This window comes from Eucyclogobius newberryi, unplaced genomic scaffold, assembly GCF_026437365.1.
Source record: "Eucyclogobius newberryi isolate DKJ021-1_F unplaced genomic scaffold, fEucNew1.0.hap1 SCAF_9, whole genome shotgun sequence".
In the NCBI taxonomy this organism is placed as follows: domain Eukaryota; kingdom Metazoa; phylum Chordata; class Actinopteri; order Gobiiformes; family Gobiidae; genus Eucyclogobius; species Eucyclogobius newberryi.
Genome location: NW_027316532.1, coordinates 31,459,674 through 31,484,332, shown reverse-complemented (window position 1 = coordinate 31,484,332; position 24,659 = coordinate 31,459,674). Strand labels below are relative to the sequence as shown.

General features: G+C 38.9%; 2 protein-coding genes and 1 long non-coding RNA gene across 3 annotated transcripts in view; all 3 read right to left on the bottom strand.

Annotated features, from left to right (window-relative positions):
- Positions 1–754: 754 nt before the first annotated feature.
- On the bottom strand, positions 755–17,833 carry LOC140353493 (uncharacterized). The gene is made up of 49 exons (XM_072438068.1): positions 17,426–17,833; positions 14,763–14,807; positions 14,062–14,181; positions 13,897–13,935; positions 13,776–13,829; positions 13,647–13,700; positions 13,470–13,577; positions 12,313–12,366; positions 12,169–12,222; positions 12,009–12,053; positions 11,894–11,947; positions 11,777–11,821; positions 11,651–11,704; positions 11,530–11,574; positions 11,113–11,166; positions 10,941–10,985; positions 10,801–10,854; positions 10,685–10,729; positions 10,528–10,581; positions 10,342–10,449; positions 10,225–10,278; positions 10,097–10,150; positions 9,688–9,732; positions 9,551–9,604; positions 9,339–9,383; positions 9,210–9,263; positions 8,993–9,046; positions 8,871–8,924; positions 8,741–8,794; positions 8,621–8,674; positions 8,500–8,544; positions 8,362–8,406; positions 8,158–8,265; positions 8,039–8,092; positions 7,892–7,945; positions 7,744–7,797; positions 7,563–7,670; positions 7,382–7,435; positions 7,202–7,309; positions 7,069–7,119; positions 6,954–7,007; positions 6,810–6,863; positions 6,679–6,732; positions 6,447–6,554; positions 6,246–6,299; positions 6,100–6,157; positions 5,975–6,028; positions 5,852–5,905; positions 755–803 (listed from the first exon to the last, which is right to left on the bottom strand). The coding sequence occupies exons 1-47, from the start codon at positions 17,831–17,833 to the stop codon at positions 5,994–5,996; spliced, it is 3,159 nt and encodes a 1,052-aa protein (XP_072294169.1). The 3' UTR covers positions 755–803; positions 5,852–5,905; positions 5,975–5,993.
- A 182-nt stretch (positions 17,834–18,015) lies between these two features.
- Positions 18,016–20,346, bottom strand: LOC140353591 (uncharacterized). Its single transcript, XR_011925927.1, has 3 exons — positions 19,078–20,346; positions 18,312–18,395; positions 18,016–18,127 (listed from the first exon to the last, which is right to left on the bottom strand). It is a non-coding gene; the product is annotated as an uncharacterized lncRNA (long non-coding RNA).
- A 214-nt stretch (positions 20,347–20,560) lies between these two features.
- cacna1ea (calcium channel, voltage-dependent, R type, alpha 1E subunit a) overlaps positions 20,561–24,659 on the bottom strand; it is a 64,650-nt gene continuing 60,551 nt past the window's right edge. Inside the window, exons 39-48 of the mRNA XM_072438207.1 lie at positions 24,177–24,273; positions 23,594–23,699; positions 23,405–23,512; positions 23,231–23,331; positions 23,043–23,149; positions 22,792–22,963; positions 22,584–22,706; positions 22,375–22,522; positions 22,127–22,308; positions 20,561–22,062 (exon numbers count right to left, since the gene is read on the bottom strand). Coding sequence (XP_072294308.1) covers positions 21,535–22,062; positions 22,127–22,308; positions 22,375–22,522; positions 22,584–22,706; positions 22,792–22,963; positions 23,043–23,149; positions 23,231–23,331; positions 23,405–23,512; positions 23,594–23,699; positions 24,177–24,273 — 1,672 coding nt within the window. The 3' untranslated portion in view covers positions 20,561–21,534. The remainder of the gene's footprint in view (positions 22,063–22,126; positions 22,309–22,374; positions 22,523–22,583; positions 22,707–22,791; positions 22,964–23,042; positions 23,150–23,230; positions 23,332–23,404; positions 23,513–23,593; positions 23,700–24,176; positions 24,274–24,659) is intronic.

Sequence of the window (24,659 nt, the reverse complement as noted above, 5' to 3'; positions counted from 1 at the left end):
ATGTTATATCATCTGTAAGAAATTAAAATAAAACATACATGATGCCCTTGGAGTCCTGGTTTTCCTGGTGGACCCCATGGCCCTGTGTTCCCCTGTGAGCACATAAGAGATATAAGAGACTTGAATGCCTTCTGACTTCTACATTATAATGACTATGACCAACAAATAAAATTACCTTATTTCCTTTTGAACCCTTTGGACCCTTCATTCCCTCTGAACCAGGATTTCCCTGTGATGTAGAATTTATTAGATATAACCTTTTAGTAGGAGATAAAGCGGTACATTTTTAACTTACTTTGAGTCCCTGAGATCCAATGAGCCCTGGTATCCCAGCGCCACCTGTTCTGCCCTGTAGTACAACAAACCAAAACAAAAACTCAGCCTGCAATACAAACCTCACACACATACAGTAAATCATTTCTGCTAGTAATTCCATGTATAGGTTGAAATACAAAATTGATGCATTTACAGTTGCACCCATTTACTCACTTTGGCACCTTTTACTTTCGCTTTTCCTTTTCCACCTCTTAGTCCAGGAAGGCCCTGGGATCAAATCAATTTGACTGAGATTCACTTAAACGCATAGTATTTAAATGAACCAATGAGCCAAAACATAAACCCACTCACTTTTGGGCCCATTGGTCCTGGAAGTCCTTGGTTTCCAACTTGTCCAACTTTACCCTACATAATGTTTTAAAAAAAAAAGTTTATTCCTCTATCACTATGAATTTAAATTATAATATATTTACCTTAAACCCTCGAACACCAATGTTTCCAGTAATTCCTAGTGATCCAGGTTTGCCCTAAAATTTAAAAAAAAATTAGTCCCCAGGTCCTATGATGACCTGATTGATTGTAGGCAAGGCAAGGCAAGTTTATTTGTAGAGCACAAAAATTATCAATCCAACTGATTTTCTAAACTAATAAAATCACAAACAAAAGAGAAGAGTGCAACGATAAAAATTAACTACAATAAAATTAACTAAATTAAAAATTATCAATCCAACTGATTTTCTAAACTAATAAAATCACAAACAAAAGAGAAGAGTGCAAAGAAAAAATCCTTTCAGTCATATGCGCAGCTAAACAAAACTGTTTTTAGCTTAGATTTGAACATTGTCAGAGTAGAAGCCTGTCTCACATCTTCAGGAAGACTGTTCCAGATTTTAGCTGCATAAAACTGAAAAGCAGATTCCCCATGTTTTGTCCTGACTCTGGGCACCCGCAGGAGGCCGGTCCCTGAGGTCCTCAGAGTCCGAGATGGTTCATATGGCACTAACATATCCAAGATGTACTTTGGTGCTAGGCCATGGAGAGACTTGTACACAAGCAGAGCTGCTTTAAAGTCTATTCTCTGAGCCACAGGGAGCCAGTGCAGAGACCTGAGAACAGGACTAATGTGATCATACTTCCTGGTTCTAGTCAGGACCCGAGCAGCAGCGTTCTGGATGTACTGCAGCTGTTTTACAGCTCGTTTGGAGAGACCAGTGAGCAGGCCGTTACAGTAGTCTAATCTACTGGAGACAAACGCATGGATAAGTCTCTCTAAATCTGGTTTTGACACTATATTTTTGATTTTGGCAATGTTTTTTAGATGGTAAAAAGCTGCTGATGTTATTGATTTGACGTGGCTGTTAAAGTTCAAGTCTGAGTCCATTATTACCCCCAGATTTCAAATTTGGTTTGTAGGTTTTAGAGCGAGACTCTGGAGGTGACCGCTAACACTTTCTCTTTGTTTCTGTGGGCCAAAAACGATTATTTCAGTCTTGTCTGAGTTCAGCTGGAGAAAGTTGTTTTGCATCCACAAACTGATCTGTTGGATGCAGTGACAGAGTGAATCTACTGGTCCATAGTCACCTGCCGATAGTGAAACATAGATCTGAGTGTCGTCTGCATAATTGTGATAGGACACATTTTCACTGCGTATCAACTGACCCAACGGCAGCATGTAGAGGTTGAACAGAAGGGGACCCAGGACTGACCCTTGGGGCACTCCACAGGTCAGGGTCATGTGGTCTGAGACACAGCTACCAATTTCAACAAAGTACTTCCTGTCTTCCAGATAGGACCTTAACCAGTTTAGGGCAGTGCCAGTGATGCCCACCCAGTCCTCTAGTCTCTGTAAGAGGATCCCATGATCGACAGTGTCAAAAGCAGCACTCAGATCTAACAGAATTAAGACTGAGGCTTTGCCCGTGTCAGTTTTCAGGCGGATGTCATTTGTCACCTTGACAAGAGCAGTCTCAGTGCTGTGATGAGGTCTAAAACCTGACTGAAAAACATCAAATGAGTTGTTTATTAAGAGGAAATCTGTGAGCTGTTGGTAAACAACCTTTTCAAGGACTTTGCCCCAAAATGGCAGATTAGAGATGGGCCGGTAATGACTCAGTACTGCGGCATCAAGACTGCTCTTCTTTAGGAGAGGCTTTATGACCGCAGTTTTCAAAGACATTGGGAATGTTCCAGATTGAAGCGACATGTTAACTATGTGAGTGAGTGGTGCTAACAAACTGTTCAGCACAGACTTTAGAAATTTGGTGGGTAACACATCAAGGCAGCATGTAGATGAACTCAGACTGGTGATGATCTCATGGACAGTTTTGTCAGTTACTGGTGCAAAGTGAGTTAGCTCTAAGTGTCTTGGTGGTTTTAGGGTAATTTTTTGCATTGTGGGATTTATAGCATTTTTAATGCCCTGAACTTTGTCATTAAAGAATAATGCAAACTCATTACACTTGGATGTGGAAATGAGTTCTAACGGCAGCTGAGCTGGAGGGTTTGTTAATCTGTTTACTGTGGCAAACAGGACACGCGAGTTGTTACTGCAGCTTCCAATTATTTCAGAAAAATATCTTTCCCTAGTTCTACATAAGATTAGGTTGTACATGTTCAGCTTTTCTTTGTAAATCTCTTTTTGAACCTGGAGCATTGACTTGCGCCATTTCCGTTCGGCCCTGCGGCACTCCCTTTTCTGTGCCCTGACCGAATCATCATTTCTCCACGGCGCCTTCTGCTTATTTTTAACCATTTTAGCCTTTATAGGGGCGATGGTGTCCAGAACATTCAAAACACTAGATGTAACAGAGTTCAACAAATCATTTACATTAGAACATGAGACATTTTCAAAGTTTATCATTTCCATAAACAGTGCACCTGTGCCATCACTTATGTGTCTCCTCTGAACAACTGCAGGACCAACCGGAGGTTTGGGAGAAACAGACAGGTCAAAGAAGACACAGAAATGATCAGACAGAGCAACATCGATCACATTAACATTTTAAATATTTACCCCCTTTGTAATTATGAGATCTAGAGTGTGTAGTAGTTTTGAATCAGTTATTGCTCGTTTTCTTTCACTTTTCTTCTTGAACAGACTGGACAGAACCCTTGCAACAAAGTCCTCACAGTTACAGTGACAGTCACTTAGAAATTATGAAGGGGTCTGAAATGTTCATCATAAGTACATTTCCACTGAGAGGCAAAATATAATAATAATCTGGAAATCACATTACTTCAAATAAGTATTTGAACACCTGATAAAATAATTGGTACACAAGCCTTTTTTAAAATATATAATTACAGAGGTCCTTACAGAGGTATATGTTTCAAAAATATTTTCTATTTGAACTAGGCCTGGAGACTGGCTCGGCCACTCCATAACCTTGCTATGCTTCTTACGCAGCCAGGACCCATCTTCAATGCTCTGACTGAGGAAGGGAGGTTGTTGCCCAGTATTTTAATTTTTTATTTTATTTATTTATACAGGGAAAATCCAATGAGAAAAGTTCTCTTTTTCATGGGTACCCTGTTAAAACACAACACAAAATAAACAACAAACATAGGACACTAAAACACAAATAAAATAATCAATAAAATGAATCAATACATAAAAACACATAAACATATGATCTGAGATACAATTGTGTAAAACAAGTACATTGGCAATGAGGGTAGTCCTTGACCAGTGTTTAAAAAATCATTAAAATGGCATAAAATGATTTAATTTAAAAAGTCTTTGTGTTTTGTTCCACAGGGAGGGAGCAAAGTAGATTTTTTTCCTGTGGGGATTGTAAGATAAAAATGTCCTGAGACCTCAAACAGTGAATACTTGAACTAATGTGCAATAAACTGGATAAATAATCAATAAGTAGAGCCTTATACACAAACAAAAGGCTGTGCTGTTCTCGTCTTGCATCCAATGATTGCCATTCTACTTTAGAATATAATTGACAGTGGTAAGTTCTGTATCCTCCTGTAATGAACCTCAGAGCTGAGTGATAAACTGAGTTCAGAGGTTTTAACACTGTTGCTGTAGAATGCATATATATAATATCACTATAATCTAGAACTGAATGAAATGTAGCCTGGATTAACTGTTTTCTACAGTGAAGGGGAAAACACGTTTTATTTCAAAAGAAGAATGACAATCTGCCTTTAAGATTATTTGTCAGCTCATGTATGTGTTTGTTGAAGGAGAGTTTATTTGTAAGTATTTGTAATGGGGTACTTGTTCAATCATATTGCAGTCAAGCGTAAGAATAGATATATTTTTGGGGTCTCTAGAGTGTCTTTTGGAGAACAGCATACATTTTGTTTTATTTGAATTCATTAATAATTTTAAATTTAACACAGTTTTGTTGGATGGAGTGTTGTTTGCCATACATGGCAATCATTCTCTTCGTAATATAATGCAGTCCTCCTGTCCCCTGCAGAAAAGCAGGGGGTGTAGTAGGAATTGTATTATTATTCTTCCTCCAAACACGGCAAATGGAATTTGTATCAAAAAGTTCTATTTTGGTCTCATCTGACCACATGACTTTCTCCCATGACTCCTCTGGATCATCCAGATGGTCATTGGCAAACTTCAGACAGGCCTGGACATGTGCTGACTTAAGCAGGGGAACCTTCTGTGCGATGCATGATTTTGAACCATGACGGTGTAGTGTATTACAGACAGTAACGTTTGAAACTGTGGTCAAAGCTTTCTTCAGGTCATTGACCAGTTCCTCTTGTGTAGTTATGGGTTGATTCCTCACTTTTCTTATCATCATTGATCAGCACAAGGTGAGATCTTGCATGGAGCCCTAGTCCAAGGGAGCCTTTAGCCTCTTCCATTTTCTAACAATCGCTCCAACAATTGATCTTTTTCACCAAGCTGCTTACCAATTGCCCCATCGCTATTTCCAGTCTTGTGGAGGTCTACAATTTTGTGTCTGTTGTCTCTTGAGAGATCTTTGGTCTTACTCATGGTAGTATCTCAAGCTCAAACAGGTGCTATTAATGTAGATGATTAAGTGGAGAAGAGGTGGACTTTTAAAGGCAGACTAACAAATCTTTGAGAACCAGCATTCTTGCAGGTTCTGGCAGGTTGTTCAAATACATATTTGCAGAAATATTGTACAAATAAATGATTTCAAAATCATACATGTTTTCCGAATTTTCTTTTTTGCAGCTATGATGAAAATTTCATACCCCTTCATGACTTCTAAGTGGGAGAACTTGCAACATCGCAGGGTGTTTTTATACTTATTTTCCTCAGTGTACATGGCAGCAGAGTAGCAAAGCCAAAATTGTTTACTTTCTCTTTGGTTTAGAATGTATTACATATTTGTTTGTTTTCCAGTGTGTTGTGCATCAAAAATGAATAAAATGAATTTCAAAAATGAAAAATGAATACAACAAATTAAACGAAGATGGTTGGTTTCTTTAATACAAATTGATGTAGCCGAAGGAGAAGCTGCTTGAGTTCTCTCTGCTCTCTTATGCTACTTTTAGACTATAGTAGACAAACTAACTTTAATCTATTAAATAAAGTTGACTTGATAGAGATGAATTAGAGGACGGAACTCACCATGATTCCAGGCATACCAGTTGTCCCATGTGGACCTTGGAAGCCAATGTCACCCTAAAAAGATTCAAGGATTACAGAACTGTTTGTCAAACCAAAAACATGAAGATTTGTGTCTTTTCTTACAGGATCACCTTCATTGCCCTCAACACCGAGTAATCCATCCATACCAGCTCGACCCTTTGAGCACAAACATTATAATGTCAAAGGAACAAATGGATCCTGGATGACTTTAACAGCTAATAAGATACTTGCTGGTTTCCCACGTTGTCCCGTCGAGCCCCGTATCCCGTGTGGACCTTCAGGTCCCTGTAAAACATTATTTAAAATAAATGTTGATATGCAAAACTTTCATAAAAAAGTGTATCACCCTGTGTTGTTTAATTTGAAAACTCACAAGTTTCCCTTGAGCTCCTTTATTTCCTTTCCTTCCAGAAGGCCCCATATTCCCCTTTAGTAAACAAAATGATTTTCACATCGGATCAAGAGTCAACATCACTGTTGTAATTGACAACAGCACCTAGATAATTTTATAACACATGCAAAAAAGCTATCCAATGTATTTTCATAATAATTGAATTTAATTTGTTTGCCGAACCTTTGGTCCCTGAGATCCTGCCATTTGTGAATATCCAGGAGGGCCGATGGGTCCAGTTGGGCCCTTACCACCTGGAGGGCCTGCTAATCCCAATATACCACATTTACCCTATAAAGTTAAAAACCCCAATTGACACACAAAATTGTACAGAAAAAAATAAATTGGACAGTGATTGGAGAGAGTTCAAAATTTAAACATATATATGCTATTCTTTTCTAATATGTTGTATTACCAAAGCGCCTTGTGTCCCTCTCGCTCCTTTTGCACCCTTCTCCTCTTTAATGCCCTAGACAAACCATACACAGAGTGGTCAGATCTTCTAATTATCATTAAGTACGCTTGCAGCGCCTATATTTTCCCCACCATGTCCCCTTTTCTGCCAACCAATCCTGTTTCTCCGTTCTCCCCATGACTTCCCTGAGTGAAATGAACAGATAGAGAACATTTAGCACATCAAAATTAAACTGTGACTCAACTGCAACTGAATAATGAGGGAATAGTACATACTTTTGGTCCAGGCAAACCCTTTTTACCAATAATACCTTTTTCTCCTGGCAGTGTCTATAAGACATAACAGAGTTATAGTTTGATTTTGATACAAAGCACTTATTGTAATGCATACTGGTGGTGATGGTCCAATTTGTCCAGAAGGGCCCCTACTTCCGGTGGACCCCTGAAATTAAAGCCACATGCAAGATTTTAATTATTCGGGACAACTTTATTTTTTCTCTTTGACTAAGCGGACAGTTACTCACGCTAATTCCAATGGGACCTTTTTGTCCTTTAGCACCAGGTGATCCAGTATTGCCACCCGGGCCAAAAGTTCCAGACTTTCCACTGAAACCTCTCTGACCATTCTCACCCTACACAAACACAAAATCATGACACTGCAAGAATGAGAATAGCTTGAATTAAAAAATCTAAATAAACCTCACCTTTAATCCAAGTACTCCTTGATTCCCTCTTTCACCTGGTTTACCCGTATAACCCTGTTAATGAATTACATCATTAAATCTATTTTGCATGTTAAATACATTTTGTGTATTATAATAAATATATAATATTTAGTATTATCAACACACCCCTTAAAAACACAAAGAATTCTTTGAGCGTTACCTGTCTCCCTGGGGGTCCACCCACACCTAATGGACCTTGGTTTCCTCTTTCTCCATCTGATCCTTTTGGCCCTGTTTGACCATGGAATCCGATATTTCCTTTAATACCCTTAAGATTGCATTTTAAAAATAAACTATATTGGGACTCGAAACCAAGCATTTACAAAATGTTAGTTGCTTACAAACTCTCCCTTCAGCCCTGTAGGTCCCACTTGTCCATTTAATCCAGGAAGGCCCTGAAAAGGGTTGCAGTTTTATACAGTGAAACTTGTATTATCTAGACTGGCTGAATATTAAATAAATGCCTGTTATCATCACTGATTAATCTACCTCCTCACCATCGACACCAGAAACTCCCTTTTGTCCCACAGCTCCAATGGATCCCTATTAGTGGACAAAGAAAAATAATTTGAATTTGGTGTGTGTAAATGTATGTCTTGTATATAAAGTGTAGCATCATGCAATTGTGCCAAATACCTCATCTCCTTTCTCCCCTGATGGTCCATGTGACCCCTGAGGGCCAGCCTTTCCCTAATTACCCACACATCAGTTTGTTTCTATTTCAATAGTCAAGTATATTTTTCCAACACACGTACTGAATTTCCTTTCATCCCAATGGGTCCTACTTGACCTTTCAGGCCATGTTTCCCTGAGGCACCACGTGGCCCGACCTCACCCATGGCTCCAGTATTCCCTGGCACTCCCTGGAGGTATGAATGAACACAATTAATGTGGATCTATGTAAGCTGAATAAAAAGTACAATGCTTTATCAGTCCTATAAAATATATAACATTCTTACAGGAGGTCCTCTTTGGCCCTGAGGGCCAGATGCACCCATCTTTCCCTGTAACACATACAGATATGTAAGCACAGTACAATGCAGTTCATGTACAGGGACAGCTACAGAATAATAAAGCAAAAACAAAATTTCACTCACAGATGAACCTTGTTTTCCTGTTGCACCCTTTTCACCCCGTATACCCTTAACAAAGGATTGATTCAGTGAAATCTATGTTCATGTTTTAACAAGAACACATTACAAAATCTATAAACCTCACCTTCAGTCCCTCACTTCCTATGAGTCCTCTGGGGCCTTGTTTGCCTTTAATTCCCTAAAACAAAATCTGTTCATTCATGTTTTATGTTTCCCCAGGTGTTAAATAAATGCAGTAACTTACCCTGATGCCTGGTTGTCCAAGGCTTCCCTTCTTTCCTTTGCTTCCAGATTCACCCTGTTTGGACAAGTTTACAGTGTGCAATATTGCTGTGCTAATCAATAAATGATACACATCATAAACATGTGCTCACATTGTTTCCTACAGGTCCCTGAAGACCAGAAGCTCCAGTTTTTCCAACAATCCCCTGAACAGCGTTTAATGGGTTACTGACAATGCAAACAAGGCAAAAAAGCTTTGATAAGATGGACTTACTTTTGAACCTGGTGGTCCGTGGTCCCCATTCAAACCGTCAGCACCAGGGGAGCCCTACGTAACAATACAGCAGCTATTGATTTCTACAGACAGCATAACAAATATGACTAACATGAACAGAAAACCAATAAAAGTGCTTAATGCATACAACATCAGTTTTCAGTTCAGAGTGTTCTGGATTATCAATGTGTGCAGTGTAAAGTAAAGATAATCCTACTTGAGATCCAAGAGTTCCTTGCAGCCCTTTGTTTCCTGGATGGCCTTCTTTGGCCTGAGACACAATACATACCGGTATATTGAATACATACAATGCCATACTATACAAATTACATAATTGCTTGCAAACCTTTCGGCCTTTAAATCCAGTCCCTCCCCTGATACCAGTTTTTCCCTACGTAATAAAATCAAACGACAAAGTGCATGATTAAAAACTTAACCAGACATAATTGATTTTGGCCAGCTAAATGTGTCAAATCAGTAAACTAACTAAATGATAATAAATGTGAAAATTGTCATTGAGCAGATGTTGTAATAATTTTGATTCTGTAGGACAGGAACCTTAATACCAGGCTCTCCTTCAGGCCCTCTGTCTCCAGATTTTCCCATCTCTCCCTGAAGAAGAAAAACAATATGCTTATTACTAGTTTAGATTGCATGAAAATTATTGTTATTATGAATTTTATTCTTTTACTCACAAGTGGTCCAGGCACACCAGCAAACCCTGATCGTCCCTCTCGACCCTTTACAATACACACACACACACACACACACACGCACACACACACACACACACGCACACACACACACACACACACACACACACGCACACGCACACGCACGCACACGCACACGCACATGCACGCACACGCACACGCACGCGCACACGCACGCGCACGCACACGCACAAAATGTGGTTGTAAAATGTTACAATGCAAGTTGAAGTACTGAATGAGGTTGTGTGGTTTATATGAAGTCTGCACAGCTACCACTACAAGTAACGTTTCAGGCGTCAACCATTCATCAGACAACGTTCGATAATGAACAACAAAAATCGTTTAATAAATTTAGTGACAGATATATAGACAAACATTTGTCGCAATTTACCTTGTCACCTTGAGAACCACTAACTCCTTGAAAACCTGTGAGCCCTCGATCACCCTGTAACAGCATAAATGATGCATTAGCGTAGCATACATACAACACATTACTCTTATTGACTCCATCAGAATCACCTTTGGTCCATCCACCCCTTGTTTTCCTTGTTCTCCTGTTCCACCATCAAGCCCCTAAGAGAAGAGAATTGGTCAAAGACATTCTCTGACGTGTATACAAAAGTACCTTTATCTCACACTGGGTCCAGGAAGTCCTGTTGATCCAACTGGCCCCTGAAAACCCTCGAGTCCTGATGATCCTTGAGCTCCTTTCTGTCCGGCTTTTCCTGGAGGCCCCAGGGGCCCCTGCAATTACCCCATATAAGAGACCACCAATGCTGTTGATTGATTACGTCATTGTTACTGATGCATGATGGAACTTACTATTTCACCCTTCAAACCTAGAACGCCCTTTTCCCCTTTCAAGGCATCAGGCCCCTGAAAGGAAGACAAAATCCTTGATACTTTGTTTTTTGTGTCAGTGTGCAGCTCTGGATTGTGCACACATTAATTTAAAATAACATTGTGAAATTAATCTTACGGGATCACCTGAGGGTCCAGGTTTCCCACGATTTCCTTCAGCTCCCTGAAGTGAGACAGAGATGAACCATCAAATTGTGCACAGACGGAATTTTTCTGGTCCAATATTGTTCTCACCATCATGCCTGGAAGTCCTGGTTCACCAATGTCCCCTTCATCTCCTGAAAGTCCCTAAAACACACGCACACCATATTTGGACTCACCAAAGAATTAAAAACATAAATTCTTGTGGCAGACTCAAGTCTAGGCAGACTTACTGGGTCTCCTTTGATCCCAGCTGGTCCAACAGGCCCAGGTCGCCCCTGTTTTTCAAAAAATATTCTCAAAATCGTATGTATAATTACGCCTCTGTTTTATTTCGTAACTGTATGCATTAGCACATAACGTTGATTTGAATTTGTATATGAAAATGTACTGTAAATTGTGTACCTGTGGGCCACGCATCCCAGGAAAGCCAATGACTCCATCAGGGCCCACGTCCCCCTGAGAGAATATCTTTTTTACACAGAAGACAAACATTTGGGTACAACATTTATGGAGCTCAACAGCGACTGTCACTTCAAGGCTTCCAAGGAAAATTTCCCATTTCCATTCCTTTTTCCTAACAACGTTTTTGAAAATAATAAATGTTTGAAAGCTTAATGGAAACATCAAACTATTTAACATACTTCTGAAGCTTTAGAAGCCACAAAGTTAATGTCCACAAACAGTGGACATTATTTACCACATAGATAGCACATAGTAAGCTCTTAATATTTGAATGTTTCAGTCTATGGGTCAAATTAATGGGAACTTTACTTTTGGGACAATTGAACTCCCTTTTATCATAAATGTCAATAGTGTCACCTTTGGTCCAAGAGTTCCTTTCAGACCCAACGGACCCTGCAGACCCTGGAAACAGCCATTTTTATATTAACATATTAGTATTATATTTTCATCGTTAAATAAATAAAGACAGTGTACTCACTCTTGTCCCCTTTACACCTATAACACCTCTTTCTCCTTTTGGACCCATTTTCCCCTGAAACAAACGTTGGTTATTTTTCATGTAGAGCATCATTTTACCAAAAGACAGTTAAAGCATGCCAATTACAGGTGATCCAACAGGTCCAGCTTCACCTGGAAATCCAATATCACCCTACAACAAAGAGATGTGGGAGAATCAATCTATTTAGAAGATCCTTCAACATTTTATTTTTACTACACTTACATCAGGTCCTGATGGGCCAAGAAAACCAGGAGGACCCGTGGCTCCAGGGAAACCCTACGAGAGGCTGGAATTATTATGCATAATTTATAAATATAGGGAACCCATTCTTACTCACTGTATAACCTGTCATGCCAGTGATGCCACGTCTCCCTTTATGTCCCTATTAACAACAAAAGTATTATTATTATTGTTAGTATTTGTTTATTTATTTTGTTTGTCTTCAATGTATGTTATTAATAATTAAAACAGAAGCCACAAGTCTGTCAAAATCAAACCTTTTGGCCTTTTACCCCTCTATGTCCTTGAGGTCCTACTTCTCCTTGATAACCCTCAAACAAAAACATGAAAACAAGTCAAAGGCTTATACTGATTAAATTGACTGGTCTCACTTAAGTGTATACGACATTAAAAAAACTTACCCACTCACCCAAGTCCCCTTTAGTACCTGTCTCTCCACTGAAACCTTTGGGTCCCTGCAGACACACAGCACATTAGGGTGAGACACTGGAGTGAGTCCACGAGAACAAGACGAGATTTTAACGAGATAATGTATAATAAATAAATTGTGCGGATCAGTTGACAATTCTGGCCTCTTATTTTTGTTCAATTTATTTGATATTTTTCGTATCATTTTTTAAACTATGGCTACTCAAATGTTATTCATATGACAGGTTTTTACGATGTTCTAATTTTGACTTGTACATATAAATGATAGTTTTACACCAATCGAGTAGGTATTTGTGGAGAAAACGTTGAAAACGTTGAAAAATCTGTAGGAAATGACAGGAAGTGACATCACACTTGGGACATTCAAACTTTTTTGACTCTCTAAACATTGAGTCAACAAAAGTTGTTCTCATATATTTTTTTGTTGAATAAAAATGGTGACATTAGATCATTAGACATTCGTTTTTGGCCAATGTTTGTTGGGTAATTTCCTAGTGTAATGTAATCAATTACAAACAGGAAGTGAAAATAAAAACCTAAAAAGGCTATTCTGTGATAAAATGTTTATACTTTTTTAGCTAAATTCAAAATGTATTTATTTCAACTGAATTTTAAAATAGGCACTATAAGCCCTATTTTTACCCAGCAGAATACAAACACATATGTGTGCACAATCACGTGACAGTACTTTTACTTGAGTACTGAAACTTTGTACTCAAGTAAAAGTACAGTACACCAAAATGTTAATGTAAAATATGCAAGAAAAATGCTATTCAGCACTAGTTACTTTTCCATGCAAATTAGCCGCATTTTGGGTCAGTCTTTTACACAAAAGTTGATTAATTCCATTCCGAATTAAGCACAATCTGCATATTCTATGATCTAAATGTGATCAGAGAGGCGCTGCAGTGTTGTTTTGAGTGTCAGTGTTTGTAAAAAACAGGAACAGATGAGGTGACTGTGAACAGGGGCAATGGAGACTTGATATTCCTATGGTAATTACATTAATGATACTCAATTACAAATATACATTTTAAAACTACTCAAAAATGTACAATTACACAAAAAAATTATAATCTTTTGTAATTAGTTACTTTCCACCTCTGGTAATAATACACTATAGACACACCTTTTCCCCTGGTAATCCTGTGGGACCTGGGTCAACAATCTTTCCCCGAGTCCCTTCTGCTCCAGGACGTCCTTGTGGACCAGGAAAACCAATTGGTCCTATTTTACCCTGAGGTACAATGTATGGTTTTTGGTTAGGTCAATAGTTTCAGAATATAGATTTATTAAATAAACTTACTATAACTCCTGGAACACCTTTTTTGCCCTGTTTACCAGTGATTCCAGGTGGTCCCTAAAAAGACTTTACTTTCAGAGCAAAGCATTTTTTCAGTAAAAGCGTTATTGTAACGTATAGGTTTTTACTTACAACTGGTCCCTCATCCCCAGGAGGCCCAAGTGTTCCCTGAGCACCTTTCACTTTCTTCACAGGAAATTAAATATACATTAGCCTTGAGTAACCACAAGTTAATATTTTGACAATCACCTACCGGCCATGATGAAACAAGTTTTTTGTAGAGTTCAGTTTTCTGTAAATATTATGAGGTATGTGACTATTTCAAATAAAATAATGAATAATACATATAATAATATTGCATATCATATAAATAGAAAAAAAACAACAACAACATGATTAAATATTGTATCTCAAATACCTTAAAAATGTCCCATTCCTCTTCAGAGGTTTTAACCACAAGTATAGCAGGCATGCCAGGAGGACCCATAGGACCTGCGTACCCGGTGTGGCCGGTCCTGCCCATGACGCCTTCATAGCCCTGAACATAACATCCGTCACATTACAGACTACAGACTAACTAAAATACATTTCCCCAGCCTTTGGCCAAGAGTTGCTATTAGAATTACAAAGTAAGGGTAGGCTATAAGTAAAAAGAAAGATCATGACTCCTACTTTTTTAATGGGCAAGAGGCTGCTTCCACCTGCCACTCATTGCTCTGAGCTTAACAAATACTAACTAATAAGTCAACATAAAGCTGTACTGAATGAAGAAGAAGAATTCATTACGTCCCAAAATAACATATAGTCAAAAAAATCAGCCTCTGTCATAATGTGCTATGAGGAGCCACTTACATAAACCTTAACCTTTCTTTATGAAAATGTTGGCGAACAAATATGGAATTATCTCTCGCACTCCATATTTACCTTATCTCACCTATCGCACATGTTTACAGCTGTCTGAGTGGCTAGTAATATCGCCTCACAGATAAAAGGTTTTGGGTTCAAATCCCAGGCCACCCGGGGACTCTGCTTTCTTGCTTTCTCTGTTTTTGTTACAGCACCAATACTACCATCTATAATCTATCCATGGAGAAGCCAGACACACTTTTTTGTACAAACCTTTTCACCTTTTAGTCCAGGATTTCCAGGTAAACCTGGAGGTCCCTAGAAAAACAAATAGCTGGTTTTAGATGTCAATTTAAAATCAACAAGTCAAGTACTCTGCATAAGTGCATGAGTTCTGCATTCAGGAACAGAACCTAATGCTGACCAGCAGAGGGAGACTGTGCAGCGCCTAAACCATAACTTTCTCTTTTATTTTATTTATTTATCTGAATTAGGACACTGCACAATTCATCAGGTGTCATCATCAATAGCTTTTATCAGGCAGGCGAAAAGGTTCAATAATACAACACAAATCTAAATTTGAGCGGATGACCGCTTGTTTTCAATCAATGTTCGAGGACTTTAAATAAAAATAATTAAATAAAAAAGGCACGTGGCCACATATTGTATAGTCTAGTGCCTTACGGTCCCCTCATATAGTTACTACTATAGTGCTTACCTTTAGGTCAGGGCCAGGCTTGTTTAAAACAATTTCTAAATGTATACCTACTGCTACGTTCGCCTTAATTGCTGTGTTTGCAAAATTCACTTAGAGCTGTAATATACAGGCCTATCATTGCTTTACAAATTATTTAGCCAAATGCAGTTTACTCTGCTGGTCTGTTTGTGACGTTTGAGCAGATGATTAGCACTCTCATGAGTTCCCACTATTCCTGGTACAATGACAAACTGTAAAAACCTATAAGACGCTAGAATATTGTATGAATGGTACTACATTCTGAGACAGATCTTTGTTAGCGATAGAGAACATATAGTTATGTACAATATGTCAGACTGCTGCATTCTCAACATTTTGGGGTTATCAAAATCTTTTGTCCCTTAGCTTTTAATTTTGGAAATGTGTAGTTGCAATTTTTCTGTGTATTGCTATGAGATTTGCAATTAATAATTAGTTAATAGATTTAATTTGGCAGGACATTTTAAGTGCATTTGGGAACATTAACATTGTTGAAATGAATTCCATTCACTTTAGAACATGTTTGTAGAGGTTAAAACAATGTGAATAGCAGGATTTATACAGAATAAAATATGTTTTATTTTATTTTGTTGGAAGGAAATTACTAGCACTGTAGTCGACCCTGTGCATCGATTAGTCATTAAAATGATATAGCAAAAGCCATAAAAAACTATATATGACCAAGTGTACTGACAACACCACTGTTAACATTTGGGGACCTCTGGAATTTATGCAATTACTAATGCGTAATACTACTACTATAGTGTCACAATTCACTCCCAAATCTGAAACTAACACTCCCAAGTCTTCTCCTTTCTGCTGTGGTCTAGACTCTAAACTGCTCAAATAATGTAACTTAAATAAATGTGATTTGCAGCAGCAGCCCCTCCCCGTGCTGCTCTGCTGTGGGTGGTCTTGCCGAGTCTTGAGTCCCGACCATGGATCTATTATATCATCAACTCACTCTAAACTAGACTTGAGCAGAGGTCTGAGCAGGGAAAGATGCGTGTGGTTTTGGGAAACACGTGAAAGAAAGAAAAGAGACAGGATTATGGACGTTAGAGCCGCTCTAAAAGTGGCGTTAATGTGGAGCTAACAACAAGAAAATAAGCTTCTGTGATGATGATCTAGATCAGGAGCCACAGGTAAAACACACGTCAGACTGTAATAAAGTATGAACATAACAGAGTGAAACTGCTGTGAGCTCTGACTGTGTCAACACTAATGCGACTGAACACAAACACAAACACACTCATTTGATTCACTAGTGGAATAATTTGCCACTAAGAAAAGCTTAAACTATAAAAATAGTGAGCTCGTATTAAGTTTATGCAGCAACAGCAATAGGTCTGTGATATAAAAATTTCATATAACCTTTAAGTTTAAAAGTTATTAAACAAATAGGGTGAATTCAAGAAGAACACAATGTGATTTCTCTGGAGAAGTAAGGATTAGCCACAGAATATTATAAAATATGAATAATCAAATGATGATACTCGTAAGTGATGGTCAGAGTATGGTTAGAAAGTATTAACTTATGTACATTATTTAAATATGTTGCTTTATTTGTTTGCCTAATGCACACATGCTTAAATTTAGATGTTTAGGTTTTACTAAAGAGGAAATGTTGAATCATATTAGTTATTCACTGTATCCAAGGATTTAATTGCAACTCATAAGGCTCATAAATTTTTTATTGTTCACTTGTTTTAAAAAGAGAAATACACCCTGGAAATTCTATCTTATTTATTGTTAAGAAAGCGATAAATAGATCTGTTGTCAGCTAATAATTCAAAATATTCCATTCCATTATGTGATTTTCAACATTCTGATGACTTTGCATTTAAAGAGTACTTTGCCCGCTATAAGTTTTAGAAAAAAGTATTTTTACTCCTTTTGTATCTTATTTTCGACCTGTTACAAACTTGTTAGTATGTCTCTTGTGACAAACTGCTCAAATAAACATACTGAACTGAACAGAATGATTCAACTGAAAAAGACAAAAGTATACAATAATATGATATGTTTATTTTTTAGCAAATATTGTGTCTCGCCCTGTGTAAACTCAAGCTCTCAATGACCCAACATATGTAGATATAGCCTACTATTCATCCAACCACTGTCCCAACAGCGCTATGTTTCTTCTCTTCCCACACGTCTGTTGTTTTTTAGATCATATTTTGAGTGAAAAGGCGCTCACCTGTTCTCCTCGGGGCCTCACTCTTGAGTCTAGATGTTTCTCAGCATTTATCCCTTTATTCAATGTCTGACGAGACGCCTCAGATTCAGAAAGCTCAAGCTGTTTCTCCATTTCTTCTCCACTTTCTTTCTCAGTTACTCTTTGTCCCGTAGAAGGAAACTGCTGTAATGACGCCTCTGTTTCTGAAATGTCACTAAACTCAGCAATTAATTCCATATTTAGTCCTTTGCTTGGAAGTGGGGGCTCTGTTGTCTCTGCAGCAGAAGACAGGGTAACACTGGACAATTCTTTGATCAAGCTTGGATTTACTTCAGTTGCTTCTGGAACATTTCCTTTCAAAAGAGCAGCGGTTCCTTTTGGTTCCTCAAAAAGCCGCTGGACTTGTCTCACAGTTTCAGTAGGTGTCATTATGTCTGAAGAAGGAGAGCTGGTTGTTGATGTAGTTTTGGTGGTCCAGGAGTTTTCGGTGGATTCAAACATTTCATTTGGATTCTTCCCAAGTAAATATTGGTTGGAACTTGATGTTTTTTCTTTATGATTCAATTCAAGGATTTTACCACAGTCTCTATTGAATTCCATGTGATTTGTCTGGTCTTCATCAGATCCTAATAATATTTGCTCAGAAGCACTGACTTGATGTGAATTGCCTGAGGCGCTTTCATTGGTAGATCCAACTGTTGACTGAGTTATATCCTCGATAACCTGGGAACAAACACAATAATTAATCAATAAGCAAACATTTCAGTTCTGTCTTTGTCTATGTCTCCTTCACCTCAATCGCATGAATCAAAGTTAATGCAATTGACAAATTCACAGGGAAACCAATGTCCAAAATGTTTATTGAAAACAGTTTAAAATAAGGTGGTTGAGTTTATCTGGCTCATACCATGTTCATGCCAGAAGCGTCCTCATAGTGGCTCTCTGCTGCTTTGTGCTCTTCTGATGTGAAGGCCAACTGGTGAAAAGTGCCCTAAACAATGAAAAAGTGCATTCATAATTAATTTTCAAACAATGGAATTACACATCTCTTTCAATTTTGACACTTGTGACAAAGTAATTGCAAAAAAACAACAAGTTCCCTCCAACAGTTACAAACTCTCTTCTGAGATTCACATGGAGAGCGTTCAACATAAAAAACAAATACTTTTAGAATAGCATCTCTTGACTTGACAAACCTTTGCAAAAATAAAATAAAGTTATGCACTTAATCACAACCCAATATTTAAAAGGTCTGTGACAAGAACAAAATTCAATGGAAATATTATAATAAATGGTAGACTTTTGGGAATTTTTATGCCACTACATATTTTATCTGAGACATGATAATTATGTCATCTACAGTACACATACCTATAATTAAGTGATTTCATTGTATGTTTTCATTTTTAATGTTCATGATTATTACTGAAAAAAACACAGATAATTGACATTTGATAAAGCAACCAATTAATCAAATAAAGCAATTTAGTTAATGTGCGTCCCCAAACCCCACTAACAGAATAAAGGTGCGACTAGGTAAGAAAATATTCACTATTTATTCAGTAATGTTTGTAAATATTAAACAATCAGTCAGTGTCGACAACTATTTGCACAGATCTAGTCATTTTAGTTTCTTATACCTGCCCAAGAGATAAAAAAGAAAATAAACTTACACAGAAGAGGAAGACCAAAGTAGAGCCCTGCATGGTTCAGTTCTCTGGGCCGTTTGTGTCCACTGTGGTTCACTTCACTGTTCACTTCACTGTTCACTTCACTCACTCCTCCAACATTAGCAGCAGCACGTGACCAACAGCAGCCCCCTGTCTGCACGGGCCAGACAACACGCAGATATTTTGGGTTGAAAAAAAAAAGGTGGCACAAACCATCAATTGCAGTCATTTGAGTGTCTGTCTTATTTGAGAGGTTTCCACTAGAGACAACAGAGGTGATGTGACTGTAAAGCTTTTAATTTGCCAAACAAGACTTCTACCGTTCTTCTGTCAAATCTGAAGCCCAGTTGAGGAATGTGACAAGAATCAGAGGCGCAGAGGTTACTGCCTGAGGTGCACTGGGTGTCGTTACTGACGGTAAATGGGAAATTATAACCCACACCCTGGCTACCCCACGTTTATGGCACAAATTTGTCCTCCAGGCTGTAGACAACATTGTACGGACAAATACAGCTCTGCCTCTGACACACATATATTCTTCATGACTGATCATAATTCAAGTAATCTGCTAATCTCCTCCTGGTGGCCATTTGTCCCATAATTATATAATTATTGTCCCAGCGTGGACATAAACCCGGTAAAGAAATGAGATGAGAGACAAGGACTTTCAAACACCACTAAGCTTCAGAAGGAGAGTAAACTTTCCCTCATAGAGACGCTTAACACGTTCATGTAAACTGTTTCACAAAGCTGACACATTCAGACAGCATTAGAGCACCGTGAGAACAGTCAAAGTCAAGGTTAATATTGGAGATGTGAGCAAAATCCTATTCACCAAGAGACGACCTCAAACAAGTTCATAGGAAAGACGTGCCCCTACTATGGGTCACATGATTCAATTAAATACAAGGAACCTTTATCAACTGTTGATATATAAGTGATGAAAATAAACGTTTCGACAACAATACTCCAAACACAAAAGACTGATCTTTAATTATTGTTTCAACAAAGTCCATAGTACAGTATGTAAACATGATTCTGTCACGGACACAGATTCGAATCTTTATTTAGCAAAAACGTATACTTTGAAGAAAATTAAATCTTGGGCTTTAACCTCTTTGGCCAAATGTAGGCAGCATAAAGAGAATGGCACTATGCTGTGGGCCATTGGACACTAAGTCATATTCAAACAATAATCTCATTAAATGATAAGACATCTCTTGATACATCTCTTCAAATGTCTTGCTGACAAAGCAGGAACATGAAAATCTTGGAACAAAAATTACTTAAAATTAATACAAATTACATCATTACAAAAAAACAAGATATAAACCAAAGCGAACACTTAAATGTTCAATGGGTTCTTTCTTTCTATATCTGATCATAAAGTAATAGTACTTGTACTAGACATTCAGTAAGCTAGCACACACTTTCCTTTCATATCTGAAATAAAGATGATGATCCCCAAGTGGAGAAAATACTCTGAGTCAAATACATAGCATCTTTGCACTTTCATTCGCGTCTGTTATGTTTAAATTAATTTGCATCACATATTTAAAGGAAAAGTTATTGTCATCATTGAAGATGACCACTTGTGAAAAGGCAACACCACCTGGAGAGTACAGGACCAAAATGGCTTTAATCAGGTGACACTGACATTAATAATAGAGAAATAACTAGTGATCATCCTACCAGGTCTAGCAGAGATGTTCCACACCTTTCTCTGCCAGACCTGTACTTCTATATTGAATGAGTTTTAACGTTCTATTTTTCTGGATGCACATCACATCACAGCTAACATCAGGAATCACACACTCTTCTTTTCACATCACTAATGTGACACTGTAGTTGTTTTAATTACTTTAGAGTTTGATGTGGCATCTAAAACTAATAACCAATATGTTTATTCTATAAATTTAGCATACTCTGAGTACAGTAGTTTAATGCCCATAAGCCATGTTTATTTGTAAACAGGAAATGCTTGTAATTGCTAGTACTGGTTTAACCCAGAAAATATGGCCAAATGATCTTCATTGCTACTTCATTGTCTATTTACAAGACTTACAAAGAGAATCTAAAGTTACCCAGACAAGACCAGGACCTCCACTACATTCATCAAAATACATTTTCACATGCTACCCCTATCCACAAATGCACTCCAGTCAGACTTCATGACACCTTGGATCATCATCTCACCATATTTTGTGGCAAGGGGATTTTCTACATTGAGCTCATGGATCTTATGTAGTCATATTTGGATATGTTTTTTTCTTAAGGGCTCCATGGATGAATGCACATTTACTGTATGCCCACAGTGACCTGTGGCAGACAGACACCAGTATGCAGACTAGGTCAGAGGCATTTGACCCTATGATGCTACTGTGAATCCTTCTCAGAGCCAAAGGGAAGTCCACACCGAAGGCTGCCGAGTGCTTCATGCCTCTTACCCCTCTCAGAGGTTTAGCAGCGGTCATCCTCATCCGTGTCACTGAGCAGCTCAGTTGCACTGGCTGGTCCAGCCTGTCCCAAGGGCTTTCTGAAATGCCCATTTGGGACCTGCCACGAGTGTCTGAGCTGTGGAGCTGAGCTTATAGCATTGGGCCCACCCAGGCTGGAAGCTGCTGCAGTCCCAAATATGAGTGTGCCATGTCCCTCCGCTGTCTCACCCCTGATTAGGTCCGGGTGAAGTGGGAGATACGGCTCTGAGATGTAGCGGTGAGAAGAAGGTTGACTTGGTCCTGAAACATGGTCCCTGCATGGCCCCAATGCTAACGACTCTTTCTGTGCGGAGGCGTCTGTGAGGGTATCCTGAGGCTGGCTGGGTCCCTCAGAGGTGGGTGCTGGTGCAGGGGAAGGTGTGGGCCGACACACCAGAGGGGAGTAGTTGATATAAGGCCGTGGGCGAGATGGAGTCTGGGGCAGCTGTCGTCGATTTCGAGGAGTACTGGACTCTGAGGTGGAGTGGGCCGGACTGCCAGAGGGGTTTACCTACATAGAACATAGGTAAGCTTACAACATTTAACTTTGTTATATTTAAAGAAACATTTTCTACCTGTTTTTGTATGGAGCTGGTTCGCCCCTCACTCGGTGAGCGAGATGGTGGACCCTCACTGGAAGGGTCCCGGCTACGCTCTTCAGAGTTGCATCGAGAAACATCAGGGGACAGTAGATGTCGCCGCTCCCTAGACCGGCCCCTTTCATTACTCATGGCTTCTTTGTGGTTGATTCTTGGGCCTAAACACAGTTGAGATTAAGATAAGTTAACAAAATGAGGAGAGGGTCAGTGTTTGTGTTGCAAACCTCTGTAACTTCTTTGGCGTGGCTTGTATGTGCTGTCAGGACTAATTCTCTCCAGAGAATGTTGTTCTTGCCATAGATCATTCACACACTGATCACCAATAGTGGAAAAGGAACGCTTCATCACCTTGCTGTCCACAGACATCCCAGGCTAAACAGAAAAACACAATTTTAGAAACATAGAATATCTACATGACATCCTCTGGTCTTACCTCCACAGCCAGTCTTGGCATGGATGACGCTCTGATGGAGGATGTGCGCTGAGGTGATTTCAAACCTTCTGGCTCTTGTTTAGCCTGTTGCATTGCTTTGTTGTATTCTACTATATCAGGAACCTACGGATAAAAACAAATGACAAGGAAACATACTTTAACTAACAGTTGCTTTTCAACAATCAGCTCTAGTTGGAAAGAAGATCACCAGTGTGTGTAAGTGGTGATGGTGCTGATACTGCAGGCCTGGATATGGGGGGTAAGGGGAGTGGTATTCATCCTCCTCTTCCTCTTTCTTCAACTCTCTGGAGCAAGAGAGTGGCTGAAGGAACATTTCTTGTGGAGAGATTGGACTGAGAGCTACAAAACCTCCTCTGGTACTGTGGGAAAACAAGAGGCTCAGACAAGTTCTCCCTGTTCAACACATTTAACTGTATTGTACATAACAATCATATTTACAGAGCAGATCCTGCGCTATGATGCATGAATGACAAGGACCTGGCGTTGCATAGGATTTCTTGAGGCAGAGAGGAGGCATCCATGCGCTGGAACATCGGAGCATGTTTCTATAGACACAAAGAAGAGAAGGTGAGGAAATACTCCAGACAGAACATTTACAGGAAATAATGAATAAATAACAAGTGTACCTGCTCCTCCAGCTGCTGCCGGAGCTTCTTGGCTTTGTTTTGCTTGTAGAAGTCCATAATCATCATGGCAGCATAGATCTTTCCGATTGTCATGTCACTTGCTAGAAATGACAAGAGCAGCTTAATTTGTGTTTTCCAATTTTTTTTTAAAGCCACTGATGGATGAGCAGTCACCTTTGTGAATTGGAACAAGTAAGTCTACTGTTTTCTGAGATAAATGAGGCCAGATTACACCAATCTCTTTCTGGAGGTCCAGGTCCATTTGGTTTCGATCCTCACCTCCTACAAATTCAAAACAAAGGACACCAGAGTATGAGCACGGCCTGGTTTTTGCCTAAAAATAATGACTTTGATGTGTCTTGCCTCTGGCAATCTTGATCTCCAATGCAGTGCGGATGAGAGCCATGAGTGTGGAAGTGAAGTGAACTGCCATGTCATCATCCACAGGCATGTTCATCAGGACTAATCTCTGCAAAAACAAAATGGATTTTGTTATTGGGAAATGGCAAAATAAATCTTCATCATGATCGAAGTATTGGGTCTAATTCCATGTCAAGACATATTCATTTATAGACACATATCAAGTCCAAATAATAAGAAAAACTCACAAAGCCCATTGAGCAGAAAGAGAATTGCAATCATATGCGATGATGGAACACCCTTGCAGGCTGACAAACTCACAAACAGAACATTGATGAAATAAACCATGGAGGCACATGCAAAGAGTGAAGTACTGAACACAGTTTTGAACATGTAGAGGTTTAATGACCTCTTTTTTGAGAAGTGACGCCTTAATTTTGTGCCAAAATGCAAAGCAAGACGAGGCAAACCACTGCTGAAGCGCTTGTAAATACTGAAACATATACTGTTTCCACCAGCAAAACTGCAGAATGAGGACCTATAAGCTCCTTTCAAGTTTAATGTGTGAGCTGCTCATCAGGTCTACCTTATATGCCACCTTGGAGGGGCATTTCTTGCCCAGGCCTAGAGGTGGCAACATGTTGGTCAACATCTCATACATGTCAGTGTGATGAATACGGCCACTGGGGGAGCCACCGAGGCATGAAGATGAGAATATGGAGAAGAGAAGGGAGGGGAAGAGTGCCATAGTTCAAAGGGGAATATTGAAGAGGAAGGGTATGACAGGGACCACACAGGGCAGGGGAGGTAAAAAGAGGTTATTTATTTCAATGAAGAGAGGAGAGAGAAGGGTTAAAACAGGCAGTATTCTTTCTATGCTTTGAACACGGCATAGAAATCAGGAATGAAAAAATCCTTGACCGATAGAAGCAAAGAATTGATAGACTCTTTGTGTAAATTTGGAAATAGTACATTTGCTCTTGTATGACTAATGTGAAAGGATCAATTCCATAAAATCATGAAAGTAAAAGTAACTCACCCATTCTTAGTAAAGAAATAAACCAAAATT